Source organism: Phascolarctos cinereus, unplaced genomic scaffold (assembly GCF_003287225.1).
Source record: "Phascolarctos cinereus isolate Bilbo 61053 unplaced genomic scaffold, phaCin_HiC Scaffold_726;HRSCAF=1367, whole genome shotgun sequence".
In the NCBI taxonomy this organism is placed as follows: domain Eukaryota; kingdom Metazoa; phylum Chordata; class Mammalia; order Diprotodontia; family Phascolarctidae; genus Phascolarctos; species Phascolarctos cinereus.
The window spans coordinates 400209548-400236249 of NW_027556098.1; the positions used below are offsets into that span (position 1 = coordinate 400209548).

The following is a 26702-nucleotide window of genomic DNA, read 5'->3' on the forward strand; positions in this document are numbered from 1 at the left end:
TGCTACAATTGGTACCCACAGAATGTCAAGATATAGACAAGAGCCCCCACCCCCCACCCCAAGATCAGAAGGCTGGGACTGGTGATTATGCCTTTGAAAGGAATCCCCACATCATTCCAATATAATGTAAGTTCTTTCAGGACAAAGGCTGCTTTTTCTTGGGTTTTTCCATTCTGGGTGGCTAGTACAGTGCCTTGTATAGAGCAGCCAATTAATATGTGAACTCGATCAAGAATCCACTGAAGTCTGGAAGAAAACTCCGCATTTTACCCCTCCACTAGACAATGAGCAAAGATTCTCATCTTCCTAAAATCCATAGTCTCTCCCCTCATTTTTTTAGCCGTTTTTCCTTTTTATTTCTAGTGCTTAATATAGTGCCTACAAATAAGAGGCATTTAAAAAAATGCTTGTTGATCGATTCCCTAAGGTCAGATTGAGAATAGGTTATTTTTAAAAAGTATATAGAATAAATTAATTTGTCAGTTTATTAAACTAACATTTTAAAGGAAAGGGGATAAGCATTTATTAAGTGCTATTATTATTCTCATGTTTCATTTGAGGAAACTGGAATTGAAGCAGACTGAACTTAAGAGACTTGTCCATGGTCATACAGCTAGTTAGTATCTGAGGCTAGATTTGAACTCCGGTCTTCTTGACTCCAGGTCCATCCCTCTATCCATCATGCTGGCAATCACTTGATAGGCTTTTATTATGGACTAACTATATGGCAGATACTTTACTAGGTGCTAGGAGTAAGATGCAGCTTGGAATGGTGGCTAGAGCTGGTCTAGGAGACCAGAAGACCTGGGTTAAAGTCCTGTCGCTGATGATAATGTTACTCTGAGCAAGTTATTTAATATCAATAATTCAGGCAATTTCCTAGTACTGATTGCATCCCAGGACCGTTCCTCTGTCCTATAGGATGGGTCCTGGGCTAGCAAAACCAAAAACAAACGGTTCCTGCTCCCTAGAAACTTAAATCCTTTCTGGGGAAACAATATTTACACATATAAGTATTTAGAAAATATGTAGGAAGCCGTCTCAGAGAGGAGGCAGCAGCCACATGGGAAGATTAGGAAAGGCTTCTCTTGGACTGAGCTTTGAAGGGACAATTAGAATGAATGATTTTCGGAGACATTTACCCTACGCTCTCTGAAGTTACTTTGTGTTTATACACGTGCACACATGTGGTTTCTCTGAAAGAACTGCAAGTGCTTGAGAACAGAGAATTTTCACGTTTGTTACCAAGTTTCCAGTTGCCTAGCTAGAGCCTGGTGCATAGTAGTTATTCTTAGAATGTTTGTTGATTGATTCATGGATTCCAGCTCTAAATCCCAAGACTGTAGTAACAATTGAATGCATTCACTAAATCAATCAGTCAACCAATCCACAGTATTCACTAAATTGCCTATAGGCTAGCCAGCTGGGTGTGCAAGGCTCTGGGAATAGGATCCAAAGGGTGTGTGGGGGGGAAAGCAGACTCACTTTCAAGATTCCATCACTGACTGTGAATATGAAGCACACAGTAGGAGCTTAGTAAGTGCCAGTTGATCGACTGGCTGCTTCAGATTCATGTAAAGTGAGGAGCGGGAGTGAGGACTTTTTGAGCTCTAAATCTGTTTTAAAATAGATCTTGAAAGAAATGTGGTCGTTTCTCCTTAGTCAGAAGGGCAGTCCCACCTATTCTCACTATGACCTAACTTTCCTACCGCTAAGTCCTGCCCCGAGCCCCCGAGCCCGGATGCAAGGACTGGGGATTTCTACATCCAAGCCTAGGTTCCAGTCACCCTTGTCTCACTGCCCCAGTCACCGCTCCCTCCCCTCCCTTTCCAGTTGTTGGGTTTTTTTTGTGGCTAGGCAATGGGGTTAAGTCACTTGCCCAGGGTCACACAGCTAGTAAGTGTTATGTGTCTGAGGTCGCATTTGAACTCAGGTCGTACTGAATCCAGGGCCGGTGCTCTATTCACTGCGCCACCTAGCTGCCCCCCCCTCCAGTTTCCTAACAGTAATCGAAGGTACTGATGGAAAAAATGAGTCAGTGTACTCTGCTAGCGTCCCACTCTTCATCTCTCAAAATTCTGTCGGACTACGGTGCCCCAATCGGGCAGGGATTTTTTCATGGCCTCTAAGGTCCCCTCCACGTCTAAATCTATGGTCCACCTACTAGAATGTAAGCCTCCTGAGGGCAGGGATTGCTTTCCTCTGTACTTAAGTCACTTCACCTCTGGGCCTCAGTTTCTTCATCTGCAAAACAGGGGTGGGGGCGGAAGTCGGATTCCACGGCCTCTAAGATACCTTCCAGCTCTAAATCTGTGACCCTGCTTTTAAAAAGGAAACTCCTCGAGGGCAGGGACTGGTTTCATTTCTGTGTTTGTATTCCCGTATCGTAAGTGCTCGCTTGGCACGGAGTAAGCGCTGCGTAAATGTGTGGCCATTCAGTCGTTCATCAGCCCAGAGAGGGGCTGGGCGCGTGGGTGAGAGCGACAGGGAGGCGAGTCCCAGACCGCTGGCCCGTGGGCTCGCACATTCCTCCTCTCCTCCTTTTTGTTCCCCTCACCTCGGGACAACCAGGCCAGCCTGGCCCCGCCCTGCCCCGCCCCTCCCCCTTCCTTCCTCGCTAAGCCGAAGGCCTGAGGCGAGCCGGCGGTAGAAAACTACAACCCCCACAATGCCGTTCGGCGCCTTGGCCCCCTGATAGGCTGACGACGATTTCCCGCCTTCCCCCACTTCCGGCCCACTGCCAGCCAGTTGTCGTTGGTTCAGCTGCAGGCGCGGCTGCCCGGGGGTCACGGAGGAGGCGGCGGCGGCGGCGGCGGCGGCGGAGGACGAGGAGGAGGGGGACGAGGAGGCGGCGGCGCCGCGGGGACCGGTGAGGGCTCCCGTCCTCCCCGAGGCCCGGCCTGGGCCACTCCCCGCAGGCCGCGGCCGTTCGTCCTCCCTCCCGGGACCCGGGGCAGACGGACCGACGGAGGGAGGGAGGGAGGGACAGAGAGAGACAGAGACAGGTGGAGAGAGAGAGAGAGAGAGGAAGGGGCCAGAGACTGGGAGAGACAGAAGAGAGAAAGAGGGAGACAAGGATGAGGAGAGAGAAATCGAATAGAAAGAGGGAGAGACAAAGAAGAGATAAGGAGACAGAGAAGAGGGAGAAAGGGAGAGAGAGAGAGAGAGAAGAACTAGAAGAGATAAGGACACAAAGGGACAGGGAGAGAGATGGAGGGAAAAAATGGGAGAAGAGAGAAAGAGATAGAGACAGAAAGAAAAGATAAAGAGACGAGGGGAGAGAAAAGAGGAAAGACAGAGAAGAGACAGAGGGAGAGACAGGAAAAAATGGGAAAGAAAGAAAGATAAGAGAAAACAGAAAGAAGTGGAGAGAGGCAGAAGAGAGGGAAAGAAAGGAGAAAAAGAAGAGATAAGAGAGAGAAAAAAGAGAAAAAAGCAATAAGGAAGAGAAAGGAGAGAGAAGCGATAAGGAGACAAAAAAAAAGAGACAGGGAGAGATAGAAAGAGAGACAGGGAAAGGAGATGGGCAGAGAAACAAGGCAGGGAGGCAGGGGCAGACTGAGCCATGTGGCGTGGGCGCTTCCCGCTTCTGTCTGTATCTGTGTGTGTTTGTATGAGACACTGTCCTGCACCCTCTTCCCAGGTTCCTTTTCCGGGTGAGGTTCTTGGTGCCCCCTCCTGTCTCCAATGACTTTCCTGTCTATAAAGGTATCTTTGTTCTTGTTGGAGAGAAACTACTGGGGCCTCCTCATTTTTTCAGCATCTATTAACTACCTTGCAACGCCACTATGTGTGAAGCTTTGGGTTAAGGGATAGGGACACTGAAGACAAAGGGACAAACAGTCTCTGCCCACAAGGAGCTTACACTGGTTCCAGGCTCTTGTGGCACGTTAGCTGTGTCTCCACATATGAGAGATTGTTTGGGTCTCCATCCTCCTAAACTCTCCACGGCTGACAATTTATCTGTCTTTCCCGCATTAACTCCCAGCAGTGTCTGTGTCTGCTTGAGAGAGTGAAGCAGTCTGGGATTCCCCTCAGCCAGGACTGCTCTTTATGACAATATCTGTGTGCCCTATCCAGTGTTCCTTCATCTTACTGCCTTCTGAGATTACCTCCAGTTTATACTGCCTGTATCCTGTTGGTATATAATTGTTTGCAGGTTATCTCCCCCTGTAGACTGTCAGCTTCTTGAGGGCAGGGATGATCTTTTGCCTTTTTGTTTTTGTCTCCCTGGTGATTAGCACAGTGCCTGGTACGTAGTAGGTGCTTAATAAATGGTCGTTGACTGACTGGCTGTTAAATGTGTGAGAGTTACAGAGCTTCCTATATCCTACGCTTTCTTTGTAAGTAGTAAGATCTTTGTGAATAAGGGAGAGGTGGTTCTTTCTCCCCCTCTCTTGGTGGGTGGCACTGTGTCATTCTCTGTCCCTACTTCAGCCTCCTCCACCTTAACCCCTCATTACTTTGTCTGAATGTCCCTGTGTTTCTCCTGTTGTAGCTAGAGGTCTCCCTGTGTGTGACAAAACCCCAAAGCTCTACAGTGTGGGCCCATCGGTCCCTTCAGGATTTCTCTCTGGGACAGTCAGCCACCTGATTGCTTCCCCCCTGCCCCCCCTCGCAAGTCAGCAGGGGCACTGTCCTTCTGTGTTTGAGTCCTGGCCCTGTCCTTTTCAGATTGTATGAGGCCCCCTCAGCCACTGGGTGCTGAAGCACGTCCTGTTCCTCCTCGGGGTTGCCAGCTCTATCTCAGCTACAGCCTGAAGAAGCATTGTTGCCTTTGACTTCCAGAGTCTTTCGGGCCCTTTAGCGCCTTAATTTATTGGCCAGCTCCAGCACTTGCATCAATCATTATGAATTTCTCTGAAGTGTTTAAGCTCTCAAATCAGCTCAGCAAATTCTCTCCCAATGGGAAATTCCTGGTGAGTTGTCTGTGGTCACTTAGGCCATTGCTGGTCACACTTTGTTCTTCAATTTCAGATGAGTAGTTAAGAACCCTGAACTAGAAGCCTGGAAGGCTGGGTTTTAATGCCACTGACTTCTTGTGTGACATTGGGTAAGCCAGCCGACTTCTCTTGGCTTCATTTTCCCCCTCTGTAAGTTGGGGGGGTTTGGTTAGGTATACCTTGGTGTAGTAGGAAAAGTGCTGGATCAGAATCAGAGGACCTAGGGTACAGACCTGGTTCTGCCCACTGCTGTCTGTGAGACCTTGAACAGGTTACTTCCCCTGCCTGAGCTTCAGTTTCCTTCTGTGTAAAATGAGGGGTTGGACTAGATTACTTCTAAGGGCTTACTTTAAATCTGTGTTCTTGGGTCAGGTGATCCCTAAGGACTCATGCTTTTTTTTTCTTTCACACCAAAACACTTGTGTGTTGATTAAGTGCCTACTTAATACAGAACGCTGAGGTAGATGCTGGAGGAGATGCAAAATTTGTATTAGAGACTGGGCCTTACTTCACTGAGCTCTCAGTCTAATAAGGGTAAAACACTAATGCAGATAATTATAATAGAATATTATCTAATAAATGTTAGAAAGTTAAAAACAAGCTCTGCAAAGTGCTGGCTCCAATATGCTCAGTCCTCTAGGAGTTGAGTAGGACAAAGATAACCTTAGGTCACTTGTTCTGATAACAGAATTGGGTCATTGCCATTCAGATGGCCCCTAGTTCCTTGTGTGACCTGTGACAGGAGGAAAAAACTTCTTGACTCAACACTTCTTCTAATACACTTAAGCTGTTGGTATTAAAGCAAAATTTTAAAAAGTCATCCATCCATGTAGTGGAATGATGTTGGCCAGCAATTGTCGTGGAATTCAAATTTACTGTGCCTGTGACCAAAGCCCATAGAGTCTCGTTCTTCTGCTATGAAGAAGTGCCAAGAACTAGGGTTTTTTGTTCACTTTTGCTAAAATGCAAACGTTTCATCACTTTACTTTCCCTTATCCCTTCTTTCTATACTCTAGAACATTCGAAGTAAATGACTTAAATAGCTTACATTTTATCCTGGTGAGGAAGAATAGTTTTTAGGATGACTGGGATTTGAACTTTTCATTCCAGGGATTGCAAATCTTGTGCTTATACTACAAAGCTCTGTCCTGGATACAAAATTTAGCTTTGGATATATGCCATTATAATTGTATAATATCTTTGGAGTAATAGAAAAAAAACAACAACCCAATATTGAGACATCACCTGTCTTAACTCATAAATTCCACACAGAAATTTATTGGGTGTCTGTCATTCTAATAAATAGCAATGCCATTAGTACTAACCCAACAGCTTTGGCCTCACTGTACATGTTTTATCTAGCCTAGATTCTGGCAACTGTAACTTAATGAATTTATATCTTTATCTTTTTTTTGTTTGATCTAAAATTGCATAAAATTTCACATTCAGGTGTTAGTCAAACAGTGTCTCAGGAACTATCCCTTAAGGGGTTTCCTGTTTGCCTGTGTTTGGGGAATGAGATTGGTGTGTCCATTCAGTTAGTATAAACAAGTGATTACAATTTGGTGTCGACTGTGACATTTGTACGTAGTGTGTGTAAAGAGAGATAACAGATGCTGGCCTAATTTTGGCACTGGTCATTATTGTTTTTGAAGCTTAGTTAAAACATTAGATGGAATACTTGTCTTTCAGATTAATCTAATACTTTGATACTCTTGAAGCATCTGCCCCAACTTAGTGCCTGAATGAAATGGTTGCATATTACCAGTTTGAGATGCCTTAGAGAAAGCTGAATTTATAATGTATATTTTTTCAGGTGTTGATAAAAAGATCTCATATCATAAAGAAAGGATGAGTAACAGTAGTTTTCTCATGTTTTCCAAAAGATGCTTAGTTAAAATATAGCTGATTCTAATGGAATACTCACATTGTTTAGAAGGTTGGGTTCATATAACATAAATGTTTTAGAATAGATTTCTCTGAGCAATCTGAGTCTTGCAGATACGTACACAAAACGTTATCAGTAGTCCACATGTAATTAGCTGGCTTTTCTCCTGGGCTACAGAGACAATATAGTATAAGTAAACAAAGTAACAGCCTTGACCCTTGCCCTAAATTGTTACTGACCTTACGTATAATAAGTTTTGAAAAAAATCTTAGTGGCATTATTTTTAACAAATGCTCTTAAAGTTGCAAATTTATTTAGAGTAAGTCAATAATGCAACTACTCTCAAATTCCGATCTTTCAACTAAACCATTAATAGTTACATAGTATTTTTGACATTTAGTTCAGGCTATGTAGTATAAACTTAGGTAACTTTGAAATTCAGTTTTATGAAAAATAGTTTGAGTTGAGGTATATTTATCCTAAAGTTAAAATTTCACATTTTAATTTCCATTCTTAACCACAATGGAGTCTTCTACTCTGAAAAAATATAACATAAATCCACCTGTATTCATTACCTCTTTATTATCATTCTCATGTTTTTATTTGTACTATGAACAAAATATACATTTTACTTTGATGTTTGAAAAATAACAAAAATACATTCTAATTGCTTCCTAATGTATAACTGGAGACAGGCCAAGTCAGTATGTTGACTCTGAGTCATTTGCAGAAAATATCTAAATTTATTATAAGTGAGTCGATATGGCACAGATATAGGTATTCAATAAATATTGAATGAATAGCTTCCGTTTTCATTGAACGTGAATAATGGGGTTCTAATGTACTAGAGATGCTGTTAAGAACACGAATGAAAAATTTTCACATTCTTACTTAAAGGACTTTGTAATTTTATTGGTTTGGAGACTTCAGGTATGGAAACTCCCTCCACCCTAGACATATTGCAATTCCACTATAACTTATAATTTGAGAGTTGCCTGAAGCAAAGAGGAACCTGTAACTTGTTCCTGGGCACACAGCTAGCATTAGACATGGGACTAGAATTCAAGTCTGCTTCGAAATCCAGCACCCTTACCAACTCCTCCAAGGGGGCTTTCATTGCACATTTCTAGATAGGTCAAAAGACTGTCAGTGTTATGTATGTGAGACAACTAAAACTATATTTTTGTGTTATTGTGAACTCATACTACTTTTTAATAGTAGGATCCCCCAAATTAATTTAAATTATTTATCAAATGTGACATCTTAATGTCTTTCTTTTGAGTGAGGGGCTCAGACTGATTCACAGATATCTCTTCCATTCTTTTAGCATGTCTTTAGGAGGGTAGTGTTAACCATTTGGTTTGAGATGTGTAAACTGAGGCAGAAAGAAATTATTTTTTGCCTGTAGACATAGCCTTTATAAATATTTATGGAAATAAAAACAGTAGATATTTGTTTAATAAAAGAATACTGATCACTAAACATAACTGCTAATTTTGTATTAGATATTGTTTAAGGTAAATGTGTGAGTATCTGCATATTCTATTCACAATTTTAAATTATACAAATATTAATCGAGTATCTACAGTACTCTCCTGGCACTTAGTAATAGTTTTAGTCATTGTTATTAGGTATTCCTTTTAACAGCCTTGTGAGGTAGGTTCCTGTTGTTATTTTTAAATCGTCTCAAAGACAAACAGTGTAGGACCAGGAGTGGTCTCTCCTTTCTGGTTCATTGTTTAATCTAATGCACCGCTCTATTTCTTGTATATGGCAAGTCTAGCCCTTAGAATATACTTGGGAGAGAAGTACAAGATCATATATTTACAGTTGTTAAAGACATTTTGGGGGGGGGGAATTGCTATCCTCTAAAGGAATTTTCTTTTCTTTTGTTTTGCTTTTTGGTGAGGTGATTGGGGTTAAGTGACTTGTCCAGGGTCGAACAGCTAGTAAGTGTTGTGTCTGAGGCCAAATTTGAACTCAGGTCCTCGTGACTCCAAGGCCAGAGCTCTATCCACTGTGCCACTTAGCAGCCCCTGCAAAGGAATTTTCAAATCTGGTTTGCAGAAGTTATTTCCCTCCCCCTGCCTCCCTTTCCCCCCTTTTTCTTTGGTTCAAACATTTTTATCTTTACAATGGATTGCATAGCTCAAAATAAGCAAAAACTCATAGACGTAAAATATGTGTAAGACTTATTAATAGTTCAGAAGGAGACCGATTTACCCTTTACAAAAATCTTGGCCTTTTAAGACATTTATTACTTTGGTATGTGGTTTATAAAGCTTAACCTTTTTCACATTTAGGCTTCATGTGTCCAGTACCGTTTAGTGGTTCGAGATGTGAGCACTCTCCAAATCTTTCAGCTGTACACATGCCTGGACCAGATCCATCACCTGGAGTGGTCAGCAGACTCCCTCTTCATACTGTGTGCTATGTACAAACGAGGGCTGGTACAGGTAAGTTCAATTTTATCCGAGCCCATGTGCTCCACTGGGATTTTGAAACTCCCAGTCATTTAGTTTGGAAAAACTGTGTTGTTCAGGTCTATGCCAGAATAAATTTGGCAGAACGATTGGAATTAAAGTCTATATTTTAGGGCTCATATAACAACTCTTGATTTTTTCCAAAGCTGGGAGAGAATTTACATATACATATATATATATATATATATATATATATATATATATATATATATAATATATATATATATATACACATATATATATATATATACACACACACACATGCGTATGTATATGTACATATGCAAGCACGTTTAGGTGTGTGTATATAATATAAATAAATACAAACAGAAAACAAATATTCCTTATGTAGGTGAAATCAGGTTAAGAATTAGAAATATTTATAAATCATTAGTTAGCAATTTGGGTGGTATATAGTTTTGAAAAATCTCATATGCAGCCACTTTGTTAGTAACTTGAAGTTTTTGGTGAATGAAACATTAAGGATGCCTTCCACTCATTAAATGTTAAATAAAGTAGATGTAATCATCAAGAGTTATGGCTTACTTTTGTAGTGGAATCCAGCGCCAGTCCTTCATGATGCCGGATGTTTACAGGTTTCCTGAATTTTGTGATTTGTGCTTTTTTGATGATCGCTTCTTCCTTTTTCTATTTTTTGGTTTTTTGAGGAGATGAGTTTTGATAGACTGATCAGTTTTTCCTTCTCTGTCTCTCTTGAATGAATGGAGGTCTGGTCCTTAGAACAGCCTGAATGGCACTGTAAGATAGACGAAGGCTCAGCCGGACTGGTGGCTTCATGTTGGAGTCCAGATGGGCGTCACATTCTCAACACAACTGAATTTCATGTAAGCATGAAGTCATGAATATTCTTCCTGTATCAAATGTTACTGTCTATCCGCTTGCTCCTAAAATAGATTGAGAGTTTTAAAGCCATGTTATCCTGAATGAAATTTATATTTTCTGAATTGTTCTATAGATCTAAATCTAAGTTGATCACCTGATTCTTTTTGCTGGATCAAGAAACATTGCTATACCAGATATTTTTGTTTTCAAAGAAACAGATTGGCAGTAATTGCTGCTTAATTCAAGAACAGAGTACAGCATTTGTTACATAGATTTCCTTCGACACCTTGAGGTGATCACTGAGTACCTCAGTAACATATGACTTACCATGCATTGATAATGCTGAGTAAGGATAAAGGCACCAGCATCATTTGAATAGTTATGTTAAATGAATTTGGCCAGTGTTAAGCAGCTTAAGCTAATGATTTTTTTGGTGTGCAGTTTTCTAAAATTTCTCAGCTTGAGCACTTTTCAGTTCTAGCCTACTTCTTTGGTAAGGCTTGATGAGTTTTTAAATATATTGGCACTGTGAATTCCATTAGCTCAGCCTTATATTCCAGGAAACGATTATTGGAATATTGCCATCTGAATATTTTTACATAAGCTTCTCGTTGTAAAGTGATTAATTGTAACCAACACCAACCAAGTGACCAAAACATTCAGGCAAATTAAGGAAGTTTTTCAGTTCAGTTGATTGAACTTGGAATGTCCTTGGAGGGCTTGCTGTGAGTCCAGTCCCTCTTGATGTGTATCTGAGGGTAATGTGCCTTTGTGATTTGTGCTTTGGAATTACACCTCTGGAGCTTTAATTTGACCAGATCAAATAACCCTATCTGCAAAAATACCTTGTAATGAACCTTGAAGCTTGTATATGTACCGCAGGGAGTCAACGCAGGCCGTTACTAATAGTTGGAGTCTCGTGGAAGCAGTTTTGTGTGGCATAAACACATTCCACAAAAGGTTCCAAACTGTGGAATTCATCATATGTGAGGTATTTGGGTATCAGGTGAATGAGCTCTTCATTTTCTTCCTTCCCATCAGCACTTCCTTTTCCTTATGAGGTGGGGAGTGCATAAACCCTTTCAGTAACGTCTGCTCTCCATGGGGTGGGGGTACAGGCCAGTTGTTAAGCTTAAATTCCCTGAAGATAGAGCGATGTCTGAGCCTAAGTAACCCCAACTGTGAACGGCTGCATCCTCTGCTTGGGATTGTAGCAGCACGTGCACGTGGGGGTGGTGAGTATTTATTGCTAACCATTGGAACTCAGAATGACCCTGCAGGATTTCAGTAAGCTTTTGCCAACTTGGCATCTGTGTTGGGATCGGTTTTCTCTCCAGCTGTAAACAGGTTGCTAAATTAACTTGTTTCAGACAGCTGCTGGGGTCCTGCAAGTGTGTGTTTGACTTGCTATAGGGCTCCGAATCCAAAGCCAACTAGAGCAGATTACTGGAGAATGTTGGAGGTGGGATTGAAGGGGGATGCTTGTCAAGATCAGGGATCATGTGGAGGGAGGGGTTAAAGAGCCTTTCTGCCCACACTTTACAGATCTGTTGTTTGTGTTTTTCCTGTAACCCCAGCTGGCAGTGTTCATGCTTGTCATTTTTTAGGCTCAAATAGGTATCTGCTATTGGTTTAGCCTTGGTATTCTTATTTCCAGGACCAGAATAAACAAAAACCAGAGAATGTGATTCATCTTCATGTTTAACAGTTTAAACTCTAAGGAAACCAAATGCTAACACTTTGTTTATATTGAGTATTCCCTGTGTTGCACCCATAGCAATTAAAGTGCAGTAAGCACAAAATGAACTGATTTGTGCTGAGAGCGTTAGTTTATTTCAGCCTCACCTTTATTGGTGGTTTTAAACAATGAGTAGTATATGCAGCAAGGCAGTTGATGGCTCAGTGCATAGAGCACTGGGCCTGGAGTCAGGAAGACCTGAGTTCAAATCTAGCCTCAGATACTTCCCAGCTGTATGACCTTTGGCAAGTCATTTTACCCTGTTTGCCTCAGTTTCTTCATCTGTAAAATGAGCTGGAGAAGGAAATGGCAAACCACTCCAGTATCTCTGCCAAGAAAACCCCAAAAAGGGATCACAGAGTCAGACACGACTGAACAAGTACGTCTTAGCAGCAGGCTAGCCTATATATAGCATTAGGCATTTGTATTTTGTGGAGTGATGAACTCTCTGGTTTTAATGTTAATTTAGTTTGTTACCAGTAAGAATTGTTTTGTTGCTGTTTATCCATTTCAGTTGTGTCCAACTCCTTGTGACCCCATTTGGGGTTTTCTTGGCAAAGATACGGGAGTGGTTGGCCATTTCCTTCTCCATCTCATTTTACAGATGAGGAAACTGAGGCAAACAGGGTACAGTGAGTTGCCCAGGGTCACATAAATAAGGCCAAATTTGAAGTCAGTATGAGGAGTTTTCTTGACCCCAGGCCAAGAGGTCTGTGTGCTGTGGTGCCACCTAGTGACTCAGTAGGAATTGTTGGAATCTTGAAACAAAATAGGAGCTTGGAGCATGCATGAGCCCCATACAACAGACACCTCCTGGTGAAAGGGAGAACTGGGGTGCTGTTGCAAGCTAAGAGCAACCAGTCTAGCAACTAGCTTCGACCCTTCGTAGCCAGTGAGAACTGGTAACTAGAATTCAATCAATCAGCCACCATCTAGGGAGCATCAGGTATGTTTGTCATCTTAGGTGTGTTGGAAGATGCAAAGGAAAGGGTGAGAATAGGCTGCCCTTGAGGAGTTTAGAGTCTGGTTGAAGAGAGAAGCTTCGGATGTGAGGAAAGTTTATCCAAAATACGGAATAATAAATGATCAGGGGCAACGTCAGTAGGAGAAAGGTTGTGGTGTTCAGAGGAGGGAGAGATATCTGGTTTGGGGGCCACTAGGGAAAGGTTCACTCCCTCCAATTTTGTGTGGGTTCACTCAAAAAGTGGAAGTTGAGCTGAACCTTGAAGGATGAGTGGAATGTAGATAAGGAGAAAAGAAAGGGCCAGACAGATCAGTCTGGGGAGGGGAGGGGCATGAAGATAAGTCTTGTGGCTTCAAGACTTAGTTGTGGACCATCAGTAGACCAGCAGAAGTGGGGAGGGGAGCAGAGGGAACGGGACAGCTCGCTGATATAGTGGAAGTGAAAGGTGGTCTGGGAACCAAGAAGACCTGAGTTCAGATTTAGCCTCAGACACTTATTAGTGACCCTAAGCAAGTGACTTAACTCAGTTTCCTCATCTCTAAACTGAAGATAATAACAGCACCTACCTCACACAGTTGTTGTGAGATAATTCTTCTAAAGCACTTTGTAAAACCATAGTGAGCCATAGAAATGCTGATTGTCATGTCTTCTTGTCATTTTGGGGAACAGAGAAGAACCTGGAAAGCTAAGCCTGGGCCCAGATTGTGGAAGGCCTCTATTCTGAGGAGAATTCACTCAGAGCCTCTCTTAACATTTCTAAAAACTGCTTTTCTTCTTAGTTGTAATAATAACCTAGGTAGAAGAGTGGCATCTTTTTTCACTCACATGTGATATTTATTGCTACAAGATTTCCTCACTTGATATGTTTTAGTTAAAACCATATAAAAACCTCCCCAGTTAAAGACATTTTTGTCACTTATTACTGAAAAATTCAGCTAGGGCATATGTTCAAAGTGAATTTTTATTATTATCAATGTTCATGGCAAGTGGAACTAACAGCTAGCAAATTGCTTCAAAACAGGAATTTTGAAAGGCCCACATGGTTGAGTAAGTGAAGCTTATAATTGGTAGCATCTTTTTGTATCAGATGGGCCAGTTAGGTGGTACAGTGGGCAGAGCACTGAGCCAGGAATCAGGAAGACTCATCTTCAGGGAGTTCAAATCCGGCCTCAGACACTTATCACTGGTCCTCTTCTAGAAAAGAGGATGAACAACAAGCTGTGGGACCCTGGACAAGTCACTTCACCCTGGTTGCCTCAGTTTCCTCATCTGTAAAATGAGCAGGAGAAGGAAAAGACAAATCCACTACAGGATCTTTGCCGAGAAAACCCCAAAGAGGGATCACAGAGTCAGGCAGGACTGAACAAGTACATCTTGGCAGCAAACTAGTCACGGGGCTATGGAGAGTTGGGTGTGACTGAAACGGCTGACCAGCAATAGTTTGTATTAGATAATGTGCTAAGATCCTTACTGACAACCCACTAAAGCAGGTTAAACTTCTCACTAGCATCTTTCAAAAAGTATTCCACATTGGACTCAGATGTAGTAGAGAACAAAGTCTCAGCTTAGCTCAGGCCTTGATGATCTCACTTTTTGAATTCGTAATCTGAGTTAATAAAGTTTTACATTAATTGGAAAATTACTGTTTTTTTAAAAGAGGGATAGTTTTGTATTACTTTGACTAGGTGTCTTATAAATTGAAAATTTTATGTCACTAAATATATGTAGAAATTAGGATAGCATAAATTATGAAACTGTTAGATTGTTTTCCAACTTAAGGATAGTTCTTCATGGTTTCTCACAAATTATATTGGAGGAGTCTTGTTCTTTTGAAAAAGTGTGGAGAAAAGAGTAACCTCCTGTATTAAAATGAACACTTCATTCTTCTGTGTTTTATAGAAAGTTGATTGCTTTTTGATGCCATTAAGTGAAAAACATGATTGATTTGCAAACTAGTTTTTCTCCCTAGTCTGTGAATATTTAAAACTAAACTAAAACATATTCTCCTTAGCCTGTTGTATCTTATGAATAAAAATGTATATTGGTGACAATTTAGAATGAGTGCTCACATTAATTTATTGTTTGAAACATACATCTTCTTGAGCAATGTGTGCTTGAGTAAGCTTTTGAAGTCCTGTGCTGACGAACCTGGCTATGTAAAGAAAGGGCTTTGTGACCCAGTCAAGTCTGGGACAGTCAGTTGAGCTGAAGGTTGTTTATATTTTATTTAATGAAAATCACCAGTCTCACACCTGCTCTTAGCAGTCAAACTTAGCGATGATGTCCTTTCACCCGATGGTAGAGACTCTTTTATCACATTACCATTGAAATACTTTTTATTTCTCAGCTGTTTTTTAGACTATCTTAAAAATGTTTCTGCTTTTGGTTTGTTTTTCCACTCCAAAACAACAGCTGAAAACTTTTCTGAGCCTGTTTTCTTTGTGTTTTGCCTTTGACAAATCTACTTAATTCAATGGCACATGTAATAAAGGATTTCTAAATAGTTGTGATGGTAGCATATATTATTAAATTAGTATTGGTATCTTGGCCATAATGCAGTTAATCTTAACTATGAAAATTTGGGGGGGGAAAGGATATGGTATTTTTTCAGAGAGAAAGCATTCACATCTAAAATTCTTGAAATGTTATACTCTGCCATCTCTCCCCTTTCCTTCACCCCAGCTACTCTTTCTCTAAGGAAAAAAAAGTTATTTAAACGTTTTTCTCATGGCAAGTGATAGATGAAGCTTAAGGCAGATTCATAAATAGTGATCAATTGTTTTTTCTGATAAATAGTTTTCTGGAGAAATGTAAAAGAGCAGATAATCTAAGAATCAGTCATATTTTACTTAATATTTTCAAGATAACTAATTGAATTTATCTTATTAAATATTAGTTGAAATGAATTTGTTATGAAAATTTTTGATTTGGCTTAATGGGAACAGAAAATAACAACCACGATAGCTAGTATTTACATATTACTTTAAGTTTTGCAAAGCTCTTTGCAAATAGTATCTCATTTTATTCTCACAACTACTGTAGGAGGTAAGTGCTGTGATTATCCCCATTTTACAGATGAGGACATGAGGCAGATAGAGGTGAAGTGACTTGCACAAGGTCACACAGTTAGTAAGTGCCTAGGCCATATTTGAACTCAGGTTTCCCTGACTCCAAGTCCAGTGCTGTATGCGCCAGGCCCACTCTGTGTTCCAAACTGTTGGTTATTCCCTTCTCCTTTGATAGACTAACTAAATAAGATTCATTATCCTGTAGGAAAGAGCAATGAAACTATCCGTAAGCACTTGAAAGAAGGATTTGCATCAGGTAAACACATTAGATAAACTTATGGAGTATAGTCTTTGATAGGTCATGGAATCATAGGTCCTGCCGAGCCAGAAAGGTTTTGTTTTGCTGTGACGGTTAACTGCACGTCTGTTATCCAAGGACCAGCCTGGCTAAGTGTGCAGAGGCTCTTTACCCAGTTGGCCACAAGATGATGAAGTTTTTGTCCATAGCATCTCTCAAAGATGACACCCTCAATTGTAGGAAGATTGTAATCTCTGTCAGAAATGCCAAGATTGATAAAATCACTAAATCTTTGAACAAAATGAGCTTCTTGCAGCCTTAACCTGAAAGTCAGGTTCTGCCTAACAGGTGTTTGTTGAGTTTATTTTGTGAAAGGCCCTGTACTAGGCATTGGAGATGCTATTTAGGTAAATGATGCACACACCCTGGTTTTTTTTTTCTACTTTTAAAATCCACTTGTATTTATCTTCCTCCTCACACACAGAAATTAGGGTGTCTCCACACATCACGGTTCTTTCAGAGTTATAAATCACTTTAGGTTGGTTAGGTGCCTTTTTATCATTTGATCCCTAAAGGGGTGTTGGCATTGAGATAATGACAGTTAAACCAGAGTGAAATCAATAAAATATTTACATAGTATAGCACATTAAGCTTTGTAGACGCTTGGAGATGAAACTCCATTAGAACAAGACAAGACTGCCGTTATTACATATTTTGAATCAGCTATTTACAGGTCCCTGATACGACATGTCAGTGGCTGCACACTGGTCCGGTAGAGCAAAGCGGTGACTTCGAGGACGTTACACGTTATGATCTGGAAGCACATTAGTATGCTACCCCCGATGTCATGCGCCACCCCAAATTTCTACAAGGTGGTTTCAAATCCTAGAATGGCAGGTCCAGAAGATACAGCGAAGATGTTCTGCTCACACTCATGGATCATTGAGATTTTGAAGGCGACTTGTCCTGAGAACTTGTCGCGATCATCCTGGTTCCTTAGATTGGGTGACCCTTCAATCTTGCATTCTACTAACACTTGGTTGTGGGTCAGAAACATGGCCTGGAGAACAACTAACGGCTGTAGATAGCGTGTGTTGCATGTGAACTGTCTTTAGCAAGCTCGCCATGTAGAATCACGGGATCTCACAGGTCATTTTGTCCCATCCAGACCAAAACATCTGTGGTGTGTTATGGTGGTGACTTTCCTTCTCAGGATCTGTTTTTCATCTATAAAATCAGGATAATAATAGTACCTCCTGTGATATGTGGATTTGGAGCTGGTTGAAATATTGAACTGAAAGTAATCATTAATGGTTCAGAGTCAGTTTTGAAGGAAGTCTCTGGTAGAGGGCTTCAGGGATTTGTTCTGGGTTCTGTACTGTTTAAATACATTTTTATCTGTGATGTAAGAAAAGGCACAGATGGTCTGCTAATCAGATTTGCAGCTGACAGAATTAGGAATAGAATAACACTGGGTGACAGTCAGGATCCCAAATCTCAACAGGCTGGAATATTGGAATTAATTAATGAAATGAAATGTAATAGTGAGAAATGTATGGCTAAATAGCAGTTTATCCTAAAAAAGATTTGGGGGTGTTAGTGGACTGCAAACTCAAGTGGGCAGTGTAAAGGGACAGCCCCAAAGGCTAATGCTTTCTGAGCTGCAAGAAGAATATAGCTCTTAAAGGATGAGGAAGTGCTGGTCCCTCTGAACTCTGCCCTGCTCAGGCCACATATGGTAATAAGGATATTAAATGAGCTCTGAGCTCCCTCAGAGCTCTGAGTTTATGATCTTAAGCAGAAGTAATGAAAGCCCTAATTAATGATAAGAAGTAAATAAAATGTCTTTATTTGAATGGAAATAAAATTTTTAAAAAACTTACAATGTCACTCTATTTTTTTGTTATCATGGATTTTAATAGAACAATGCAATTTCATAATATATACACGTGAACACTGTAGCCTCTCTAAGGAAAGTGCAAGGGGAGAGAAAGAAAGTAGAAAAATATCCAGATAAGTAATCTTCCAGGAATTGGAGTGCTGGACTGATATTTTTGACCTCAGCCCCATCAGTCTCCATCTTCTTTCTTTTCTCAGTAATTGCACTGATCTTTTCCCATTCTTGGTCAAGCTCTGCCTTGTCATTTGCTTCTTTGAAGCATCTGATTTTCCGACCTGCTGCCATCTTGATGCCATACTGGAATGTAGTGTTAGGCAAAGCCTCTCTGTTGCTCATACGCTTGCTATACTCTTCCTGGGTGTCAAAGTCCCGTCGACCCAGTGGTCCCTTCTTGTTACCCTGGTCCACCTCCTTATCACTGTCTACAACCATGCCATCCCTCGTGACTGGATACCACTCTGCGTAGCTGGTGGGCGTGTAAAGGAAATCTCCCAGCTGCTTCTTATCTTGTGGCTTCTTTAGGATTTGCCGCCTTCCCACCAGCAGAATCGGCAGACTTTTCATTGATGGACTTTATCAAGTCGTTGGCAGATCCAGAACCTTTGTCAGTGTCGAGGGGCTCGTCATGCACTTTGGGCTTCTCCAAATAGCCGTGTTGCTGCTTCTCTGCTCTCTGTCTCTTTCCCATTCTCAGCCTCATTCGTGATCTCCCTCTGGTTCATGATAGTGCTTCCAGTCTTTTTCCTTGGAACCTTAGTTGTTGGCGGTACATAATCTCCAGTGTCTTCAAAAAGGTAAGTCAGCCCCTAGAGGCTTCTTCTCATCCAGTTTTCTTTTGCTCTTTTTCTGTAGCTTCTCATTCTGGGTGCCCTGCCAGGTAGAAAAGGATCAGTGCCAGCTTGCTGAGGATGATGTCATTCATGGTCAGTGTGGTCTGGGCCTCCGTACCGGAACAATCGGCTTGGCTCCAGATAAGTGTAGTGGGGATATCCGTGTCTGCCTGCTCATCCTCCAGATCTTCCATGTGGGTCACGCAGCCTGGCAGAAACAGCTCATTTCGTTCATAAACTTGGTTCTTGAAGAGCACGTGGTGAATGCTGCGACCCAAATGCATCTTAAATTCAGTTTTATTCTCAGGACCTTCATTCTTCGTTTCCTTCTGAGGTTTCTCCATCACCTTCTCTTCTTTTTCTTTGTTGGCAATCTCAGCTTGAACCTTCTGGGGAAGGGCAAATCTATGTCTGTCTATTTTTGTATGTTGATTTTGTGGAATTATGTTTTCAGGGTGTCTGTGTGTACATGTTTCCTTTTAAGGAGATCTCATTTGGTATAGCCTATATTTGGACCCATTTAGTTTCTGTAGATGAACTAGACAGGCAGCTTTGTAAAAACATAGAACTAGAAAACACTTTCGTATCCTAGAACTTCAAATTCAGTTTCCCTGGATGCCATTCTTGTGTTTTCTGTCATTAGAATTCTCTGATATTTCATATAGTTTTCCCTGGAGCCAAAGATGGTGAGGGAGTACTAAATTTGTCAGTTAAATTGAGTCCTTGAAATCATTAGGTCCCAGAAGATGTAACTGAAGAGTATTTCAGGCAGTGGCTAGGTAAGAGTATTTTGTTTCTTCAAATATAGACGCTGTCACCGTAGATATGTCATGGACAGCTCTTTAGGTTTTTTTTTTAATATAAGATGAAAAGGATTGATGGGGGCACACCAAAAGGAATAGGAGAGAGAGAGAGAGAGAGAGAGAGAGAGAGAGAGAGAGAGAGAGTGTGTGTGTGTGTGTGTGTGTGTGTGTGTGTGTGTGTGTACTCTTGAAATACTCTTTCTGTTGTGGACTCTACTGACTATTTTTTTGTGGTTTGTACATTTTTCTTCTCTAGGGTGAGGAGCAAAATCACTATTCAGGATAGTATGAGTTTTCTAGTGCCTTTTCCTAAGTTTTATTCTAAGGCTCACTCATCATACTCCATTATTTACTTGTCACTTTCTCAGCTGTCATGTGGATCATAGTTTTTTATTTTGTGGCCAACCATTGTCTAAAATGTGCAAAGTGTCACAGTGGAAGTCTCTGTTTGCTTCACATAGGAGTACTAAAGTTCACAGGAGACCTAAAGTGCACACACGTCTTCTGTTGCTGCTGTTGCCATGGAGCGTCAAGTATTTGTTTTTGATTGAATAATAGGGCAGATGGTCATGTCCTGCTCCTATAGTTCTGTCTGTGACCTTGGAGCACTGTGGAGATGCCTGTTTGCAGCTGACTTGGCCTCCTTTATGATTTCTGCATTCTGTGCCTATGGATAAGTGTTTCCAGAAGTATCCCAAACACTCCGCAAATTGGTAAGTCAGGCATACTATTTCTTAGGCAGAAGGTAGGGAAGAAGTGGGGAAAGTTAATTAACTTGTTTCTTTTTAAACCCCAGACTCAGAAAATGACAAGAGCATCTAGTGGTTCCAGGCTCTTTGAGATCATATTTGGTTTTCAATACCCCAGGGGTCCTTCGGTTGCAATTCTTGATGTGGTATTTGCTAGACTCAAATATGCAGTAATAATTTCTCACCTCTTTCCATCCCACTGATATTTTACACATTCTTCCTGATTCCTACAACATTTCTAGAAGTCACTTTGAGCTGATGGGAAGTGGTCATTCAGAGTATATTCTTCTTCCTGGGACTTTGTTTAGTTACAGTGCAGATGTATTCAGATTTACTATTTGAAATGATATTTCTGCTTTCTGGACTACTTGTCTTTTGAAACTTTGCTGGATGCTCTTCCAACCTGAGATTGCTCTTTGAGATGGCTTTTTTTTTTGGGGGGGGGGTAGGCAGTGGGGTTAAGTGACTTGCCCAAGGTCACACAGCTAGTAAGTGTCAAGTGTCTGAGGCTGGACTTGAACTCAGGTCCTCGACTCCAAGGCCGGTGCTCTATCCACTGCACCACTTAGCTGCCCCTGAGTTGGCTTTTTTATGTTATGTACCTGGCACAGTATTTGCTAGAACCTAAAACTAAAAAAAAAAAGTTACTGGAAATGTGGTGTTAGAAGCATTTCCAAACACTTGTGAGAATCTTGAAAATTCTTATCGAGGATGAATTCCTGTTAAGGGTAAAAACAAAATCAGAGTAAAAATTAAGATGCTCTGTCTAGGTTGTGCTTGAATTTTAGAATGCTAGGTATGACTGTAAACTTTTATGAGATTGTAGGGCGCAGTGGGAAAAGCTGCCTATCCACTATGGCGTTAGTGGGCCAGTCTGGCCACCTAAATAGCAGCTTTTGGATGGACTTTTTCCTGTCTCCAGATTAATCTTCCAGGTTTCGTTAGTGCCTGTTTTGTACTGCTTAGACACTAGACGAAGCATCTGTCTGTCAGGGCCTGTCTGTTGTTCTTTGTACAGAACAACAGTATTGTATATAAAGATCACATCTGTTTCTTTAGCATCTTCCTGAAGTCCTTGGTCCAGGTTCTGTATGTCAGAACTACTTGATAAGCTGTTGAGTGATAACAATCTTATTTTAGCCTGTGTAGTCAGTTCTCAGTTACATATACTAAGGGAAGAAGAGGTGTCAAGAAGGTGATAAAATGCATAATCCAGTAAGAGAAACTGTGTCCTTAAGCTCAAGCAATTATCCTCTTCTTTCTTTGGCCATCAGTTTTCTGTTGGTCATTACTATAGTCAGTAGTTCAAAATCTTTCTTGATGTTGTGAAGGAAAACAATCTCATGAATCAGATAAACTGTTTGCACATAATAGTGAATTGATGTGCTTGGTGAGGGGAGAATGATTTTTCTGTAACTTGCTTTTGGGAGAAAAAACCTGTACACTGTTTAATGACATAGGAATTAATGGATTAGATAGTTTAAAACAACTAGCTTATGTAAAAATATATGGCTATTTTATAATACTTTGTAGCACTCAACAAAATTGTATTGTAAAATTAAAACAAAGATTAGTCTGAATGTTGTTTTACTTTTAACAACAGGGACTGCATAAGTGGGTACTTGGAATATACATGTGAATATATATACACAAATATATATGTGTGTGTATATATATATATATATAATATATACACACACACACACACACACACATAAATATTTATACAAATTTTGAAAAATTGGACTCCTTATCTAAGTATGATTATATAAGAGTATACATCCTACTAAACATTAATAAGGGAGAAAAATTTTGAGATAACTAACACTTTTTCTGTTTCCATCTCCAGTGGTAAAGAAATATTTAAATTTCCTGAACTTTGTCAGTTTGGAAGGTCTTATTTGGATATGTGAATTGAACATTGTTTTAGAATTTGAAAAGTTAACATACATTACCTCTTTTTCTTCCCTTCCCCTCTTCTCTCTCACAGCTACGGATAACGGTCTGGTCCCTGTGTACAAAATCTGTGTCTTATATCAAGTATCCTAAAGCTTGTCAGCAGGGTGAGTGTATCAGAACTCTTCTCAGGAGAGTATTTTTAATAAGCAACAAAAAAGAGCTGAGTTTGCATTTACCAATTAAGCCTGTGATGCTGAATTGGGTGTATCTATATCCCCTTCAATGTGATGTCTGTGCATCAGTCAGGAGACACTTAGCTAGAACATAAATCGGACTTGAGCAGAGCCTGGTTCTGATCCTTCTGTTGACTCCCTCTTTAATCTTGAGGAAATAGTTAGCCTTTGTTTCTGTTTGCTTGTAAAAGGGAAATTGTATTATCATTCCCCTATGGATGAAATAAATGAAGGCTTTCTATGCTCCAGGGACTGTGCCAAGCTCTAGAGATACAGGTCCAAAAAGTGATGCAGCCCATGCCCTGAAGGTCATGTTCTAACAGAGGAAAAGAACACAATACATATAGGGGAGTGGTGGCCAGCGGAGGGAGTTTGGGTCTGGGAAGTCACAGGGATGACGAGTTGATCTGTAGGGCAGGCAAGGGTCATGCTCTTCCTGGGAGCAATCGATTTGGTTACTGTGCACAGAGCAGGAGGTGGAAAGCCTGGTTGAGTGACTAGATGGCATGGCACAGCATGGTTGGGGGCTGGCCCTCAGTCACTAGATGAGACTGAGGCCTGGGAGCTCAGGGGCTGACAACAGGTATTTGTGAGGATAATTGAACTGGCCACTGTAGCCCTCTGAGCCCTTAGGAGGAGGGGCTATGGGATTTGTTATTAATCTTATTAGTTTACTTGCGTAAATGTATAATATACCGCCAGCTTCATTTAGTCTACACACCCAAAATGAGCTAGGTGTACCACTCTTGAATCAGCACGATGCAGTAATGGTTTTCTGAGAAACTGAGCAGAATGATGTATTAGAATAGATTATCTAAGTTATTCATTATTTTTCTTTTAGTAGTCAAAAATAAATACTTTTATGTTTCCACAAGAGATTGGAAAATTGTGTGTGTTTGAATGAAATGGCTGTTATTAGTATCCTTTATCGTCATTACACAGTTAGGCATATTATCTGAGGCGTAACATCCTTTCTTAAAAGCAAGTTGTCCATTCAGGTAAATTCCTAATCTATATATCCAGTCCCGCTCTTTTTCTGGAATTTTAGCCCCTGTCACCAAAGTGCATATTGGATATTTCCATCCACTAGGATGTCCCATAAACATCTTAAATTCAGCATGTCCAAAACAGAACTCGTCTTCATCCCCCTCCCCCCAAACTTCCTTTGCTTCTGTTGAGGGCAGCACTATCCTTCTAGAAATCCAGGTTTACAACCTGGGAATTATCTTTACTCTTCCCTCTCATTTACCCCTCACAACTAACTGTTTACCAAATCTTTTCAATTCTATTGCCACAATATCTTTTGCTCTCTTGTCTTCTTTTCTTCACTCCTGTAGCCACCAGCCTAGTTGAAGCCTTCATCATCTCCTACCTGAACTATTACAGCAACCTCCTAACAGGTCTCCCTGTGTCTTGCACTTAGCTTCCAAATGGGTATTCCTAAAGTACACATCTGACCATGTCCCAGTGGAAATAAGCATATGAAAAAATGCTATAAATCAGATAATAAGAGAATTGCAGAGTAAAATGACTCCCACCATATCCATTAGACAACAGAAGTAGAGAATGACTGTTGTTAGATGGTTGTGGGAGAATACACTCATTAATCCCCCGTTAGTGAAATTATGAATTGATCCAGCTGTCCTGGAAAGCAGTTTGGAACTATAACCTTAAAAATCACTAAATTATGCATGCCCTTTGACCTAGTGCTAACCATTACCGACATGTTCCCCAAAGATAGTAAAGGGGAGAGGACTCCTTCAAAAATATTTATAGCAGCATTTTTGTTGTAGCAAAGATCTGGAAACGAGTTGGGTGTCCATCATTTGGGGAAAGGCTGAACAAATGATGAGTAATGAATGTAATGTGATCAGTGAATGAATAAACATTTATTAATTGCTTAATATGTGCCAGGCACTGTGCTAAACATTGGAGTTACAAAGAGAAAGTAAAAACAGTCCTTGTCCTCAAGGAGCTTACATTCTAATGAAGGAGATAGCAGGTACATAAGTAGGTGTATACAACATACGTACAGAGTAGGTGTAAAGTAACCTTATAGGGAGGGGCATTTGCAGCTAGGTGGTATTTGAGCCAATTCCTTAAGGAAGCCAGGGAATCTAGGAGGGGGAGGTGAGGAAGGAAAGCACCCAGGTGTTAGATAGAGACAGTGCAAAGGCCTGGAAACAGAGGATGATGCATCTAGTTCAAGAACAGCAAGTAGTCCAGCATAGCTGGACCATGGAATTTATGGAGGGGCGAGTACTGTGTAAGAAAGGAAAGACGGGAAAAGTCCACATTGTAAAAGTTTATATTTGATCTTAGGAGGTAATAGGGAGCCACTGGAGATTAGTGCGTAATTGGGTGACACGATCAGTCCTATACTTTGTGACATCACATTGGTGGCTTGTGAACGATGTTTTGGAATGGAGGGGAGGGCTGGAGGCAGGGAGACCAGTGGAGTAGTCCGAGTGAGAGGTGATGAAAGCCTGAACTCGGTGGTGGCTGAGTGAGTGGAGAGAAGAGGCCGTGGAAATGACAAGATTTGGCGACTGAGTGAACGAGTGAAGTGAGGGAGAGAGAGGAATCGATGATAATGGGTTGAAAAACTGGTAACTGGGAGGATGGTGGTGTCCTCAACAGTAAGAGAGAAGTTTGGAATAGTTTGGGGGCAAAGATAGTGAGTTGTGTTTAGGACATGTCAGGTTTGGGGTGCTGCCAGTGGAATGTCTGCTTTTGGAATTCCCATAGGCAGTTGACAGTGCCACCCTGGAGCTCAAGGAAAAGACTAGGGCTGAAAAAAAGATCTGAGAGTCATTTGCATAGAGATGATGGTTGAACCCATGGGAATTTGTGAAATCTTCACGTGAGACATTATAGGGAGAGCAGAGAGGCCGAGGACAGAGCACAGAGCAGGCTGAGCTGTGGTAAGGGAGGGGAGAGACCAACTCAACGAAGCCTGGAAGGACTTGTAGGAGCTGATAGAGAGAGAGGTGACGAGAACCAGGAGTTAACAACTGCAGCATTGGAAAGGAAAACACATGTGCTCAATGCCGTGCCCAATCATGGCTCCAGAAGACTGAGGATGGATCATGTTTCCCACTAGAGATGCAGAAGAAGACATCAGTTTTCAGATACAGTCATGGTATGGCTTTGTTTTGCTTCACTATACTTATTGGTTACAAGAAGGAGTGGTTTTTTTGGGAGGGGAGTATTATGGAAGGCAGTAAGGGGATTGGTGATAGTGATGCAAAAATAAAAGAAAAAAGAAATGAAATATTCTTACAAATATACAGCAGAGAGCAGTAAGAGGTTCAGAAGGGGACACACAAGCGAGGTAGTGTTTGTACTCTTCTGTTAAACTTAATATATACTTTTAAAAAATTATGTAAAACTTTTCCATATTAGTCATTTTGTACAAGAAGACTTGAATAAAAGAAAAAAAAAGAAAGTGAAAACTAGAATGCTTTAGTCTGTATTCAGTCAATATCAGTTCGTTCTCTGGAGGTGGATAGTATACTTCATCATTAATCCTTTGGGATTGTCTTGGATCATTGTTTAATATATACTTAAAAAAAACTATATATGATAGATTCACAGTTTCATATACACTGTTTTCCATTCCTTCTACATGGAAATGTTCGTGCTTATTAAATGAGTTTTTTGGGTTGTTGTTTTTTTTTTTTTAAAGCTCCTTCCTCCCTCGAGGAGAAAAGGAAGATTTTCCTATTTGGTTTTTAAAGCCTTCCATTATATGACTCCTACTTTCCTTCCTTTAAAATTTTTTTTAATGTTCTTTTTTTATTATGCGCTTAAATGTTTATGTTTGTTAATGACTTAAGTTAATTTTTAAAATTGGCATTTCAATAAACAACAAAAGAGGAGTATTTTATATGAAACTGAACTTTTCTTACATTGCAGTTTTTATAGTAGATACTAAATTTAACATGAAAGTAACAGAATTGCCCTGCTTGTCTTCGTCCCATCTTAAAAATGTTTTATTGATTCTTTTTGGGTATCATTCTCATTACTTACTGATGGTATCACTGCTTCCCCTGAACTTGTAACTAATAAGTAGAGTAGAGCAAACAAATCAAGGTAGAGGCTGTGTCTGAAAATATATTTC

General features: G+C 40.7%; 1 protein-coding gene and 1 pseudogene across 2 annotated transcripts in view; one reads left to right on the forward strand and one right to left on the reverse strand.

Annotated features, from left to right (window-relative positions):
• Window positions 1-2749: 2749 nt before the first annotated feature.
• Window positions 2750-26702, forward strand: part of WRAP73 (WD repeat containing, antisense to TP73) — a 37141-nt gene continuing 13188 nt past the window's right edge. The window contains exons 1-5 of one of the 2 annotated variants that reach the window (XM_020975466.2): window positions 2750-2869; window positions 4675-4919; window positions 9135-9287; window positions 10043-10159; window positions 22438-22510. In XM_020975466.2, coding sequence (XP_020831125.1) covers window positions 4851-4919; window positions 9135-9287; window positions 10043-10159; window positions 22438-22510 — 412 coding nt within the window. In that variant the 5' untranslated portion in view covers window positions 2750-2869; window positions 4675-4850. Of the gene's footprint in view, window positions 2870-4674; window positions 4920-4977; window positions 5054-9134; window positions 9288-10042; window positions 10160-22437; window positions 22511-26702 lie in introns of both variants that reach the window. The other variant, XM_020975472.2, reaches the window with a different exon arrangement.
• Window positions 16893-20073, reverse strand: LOC110203027 (protein Red-like; annotated as a pseudogene).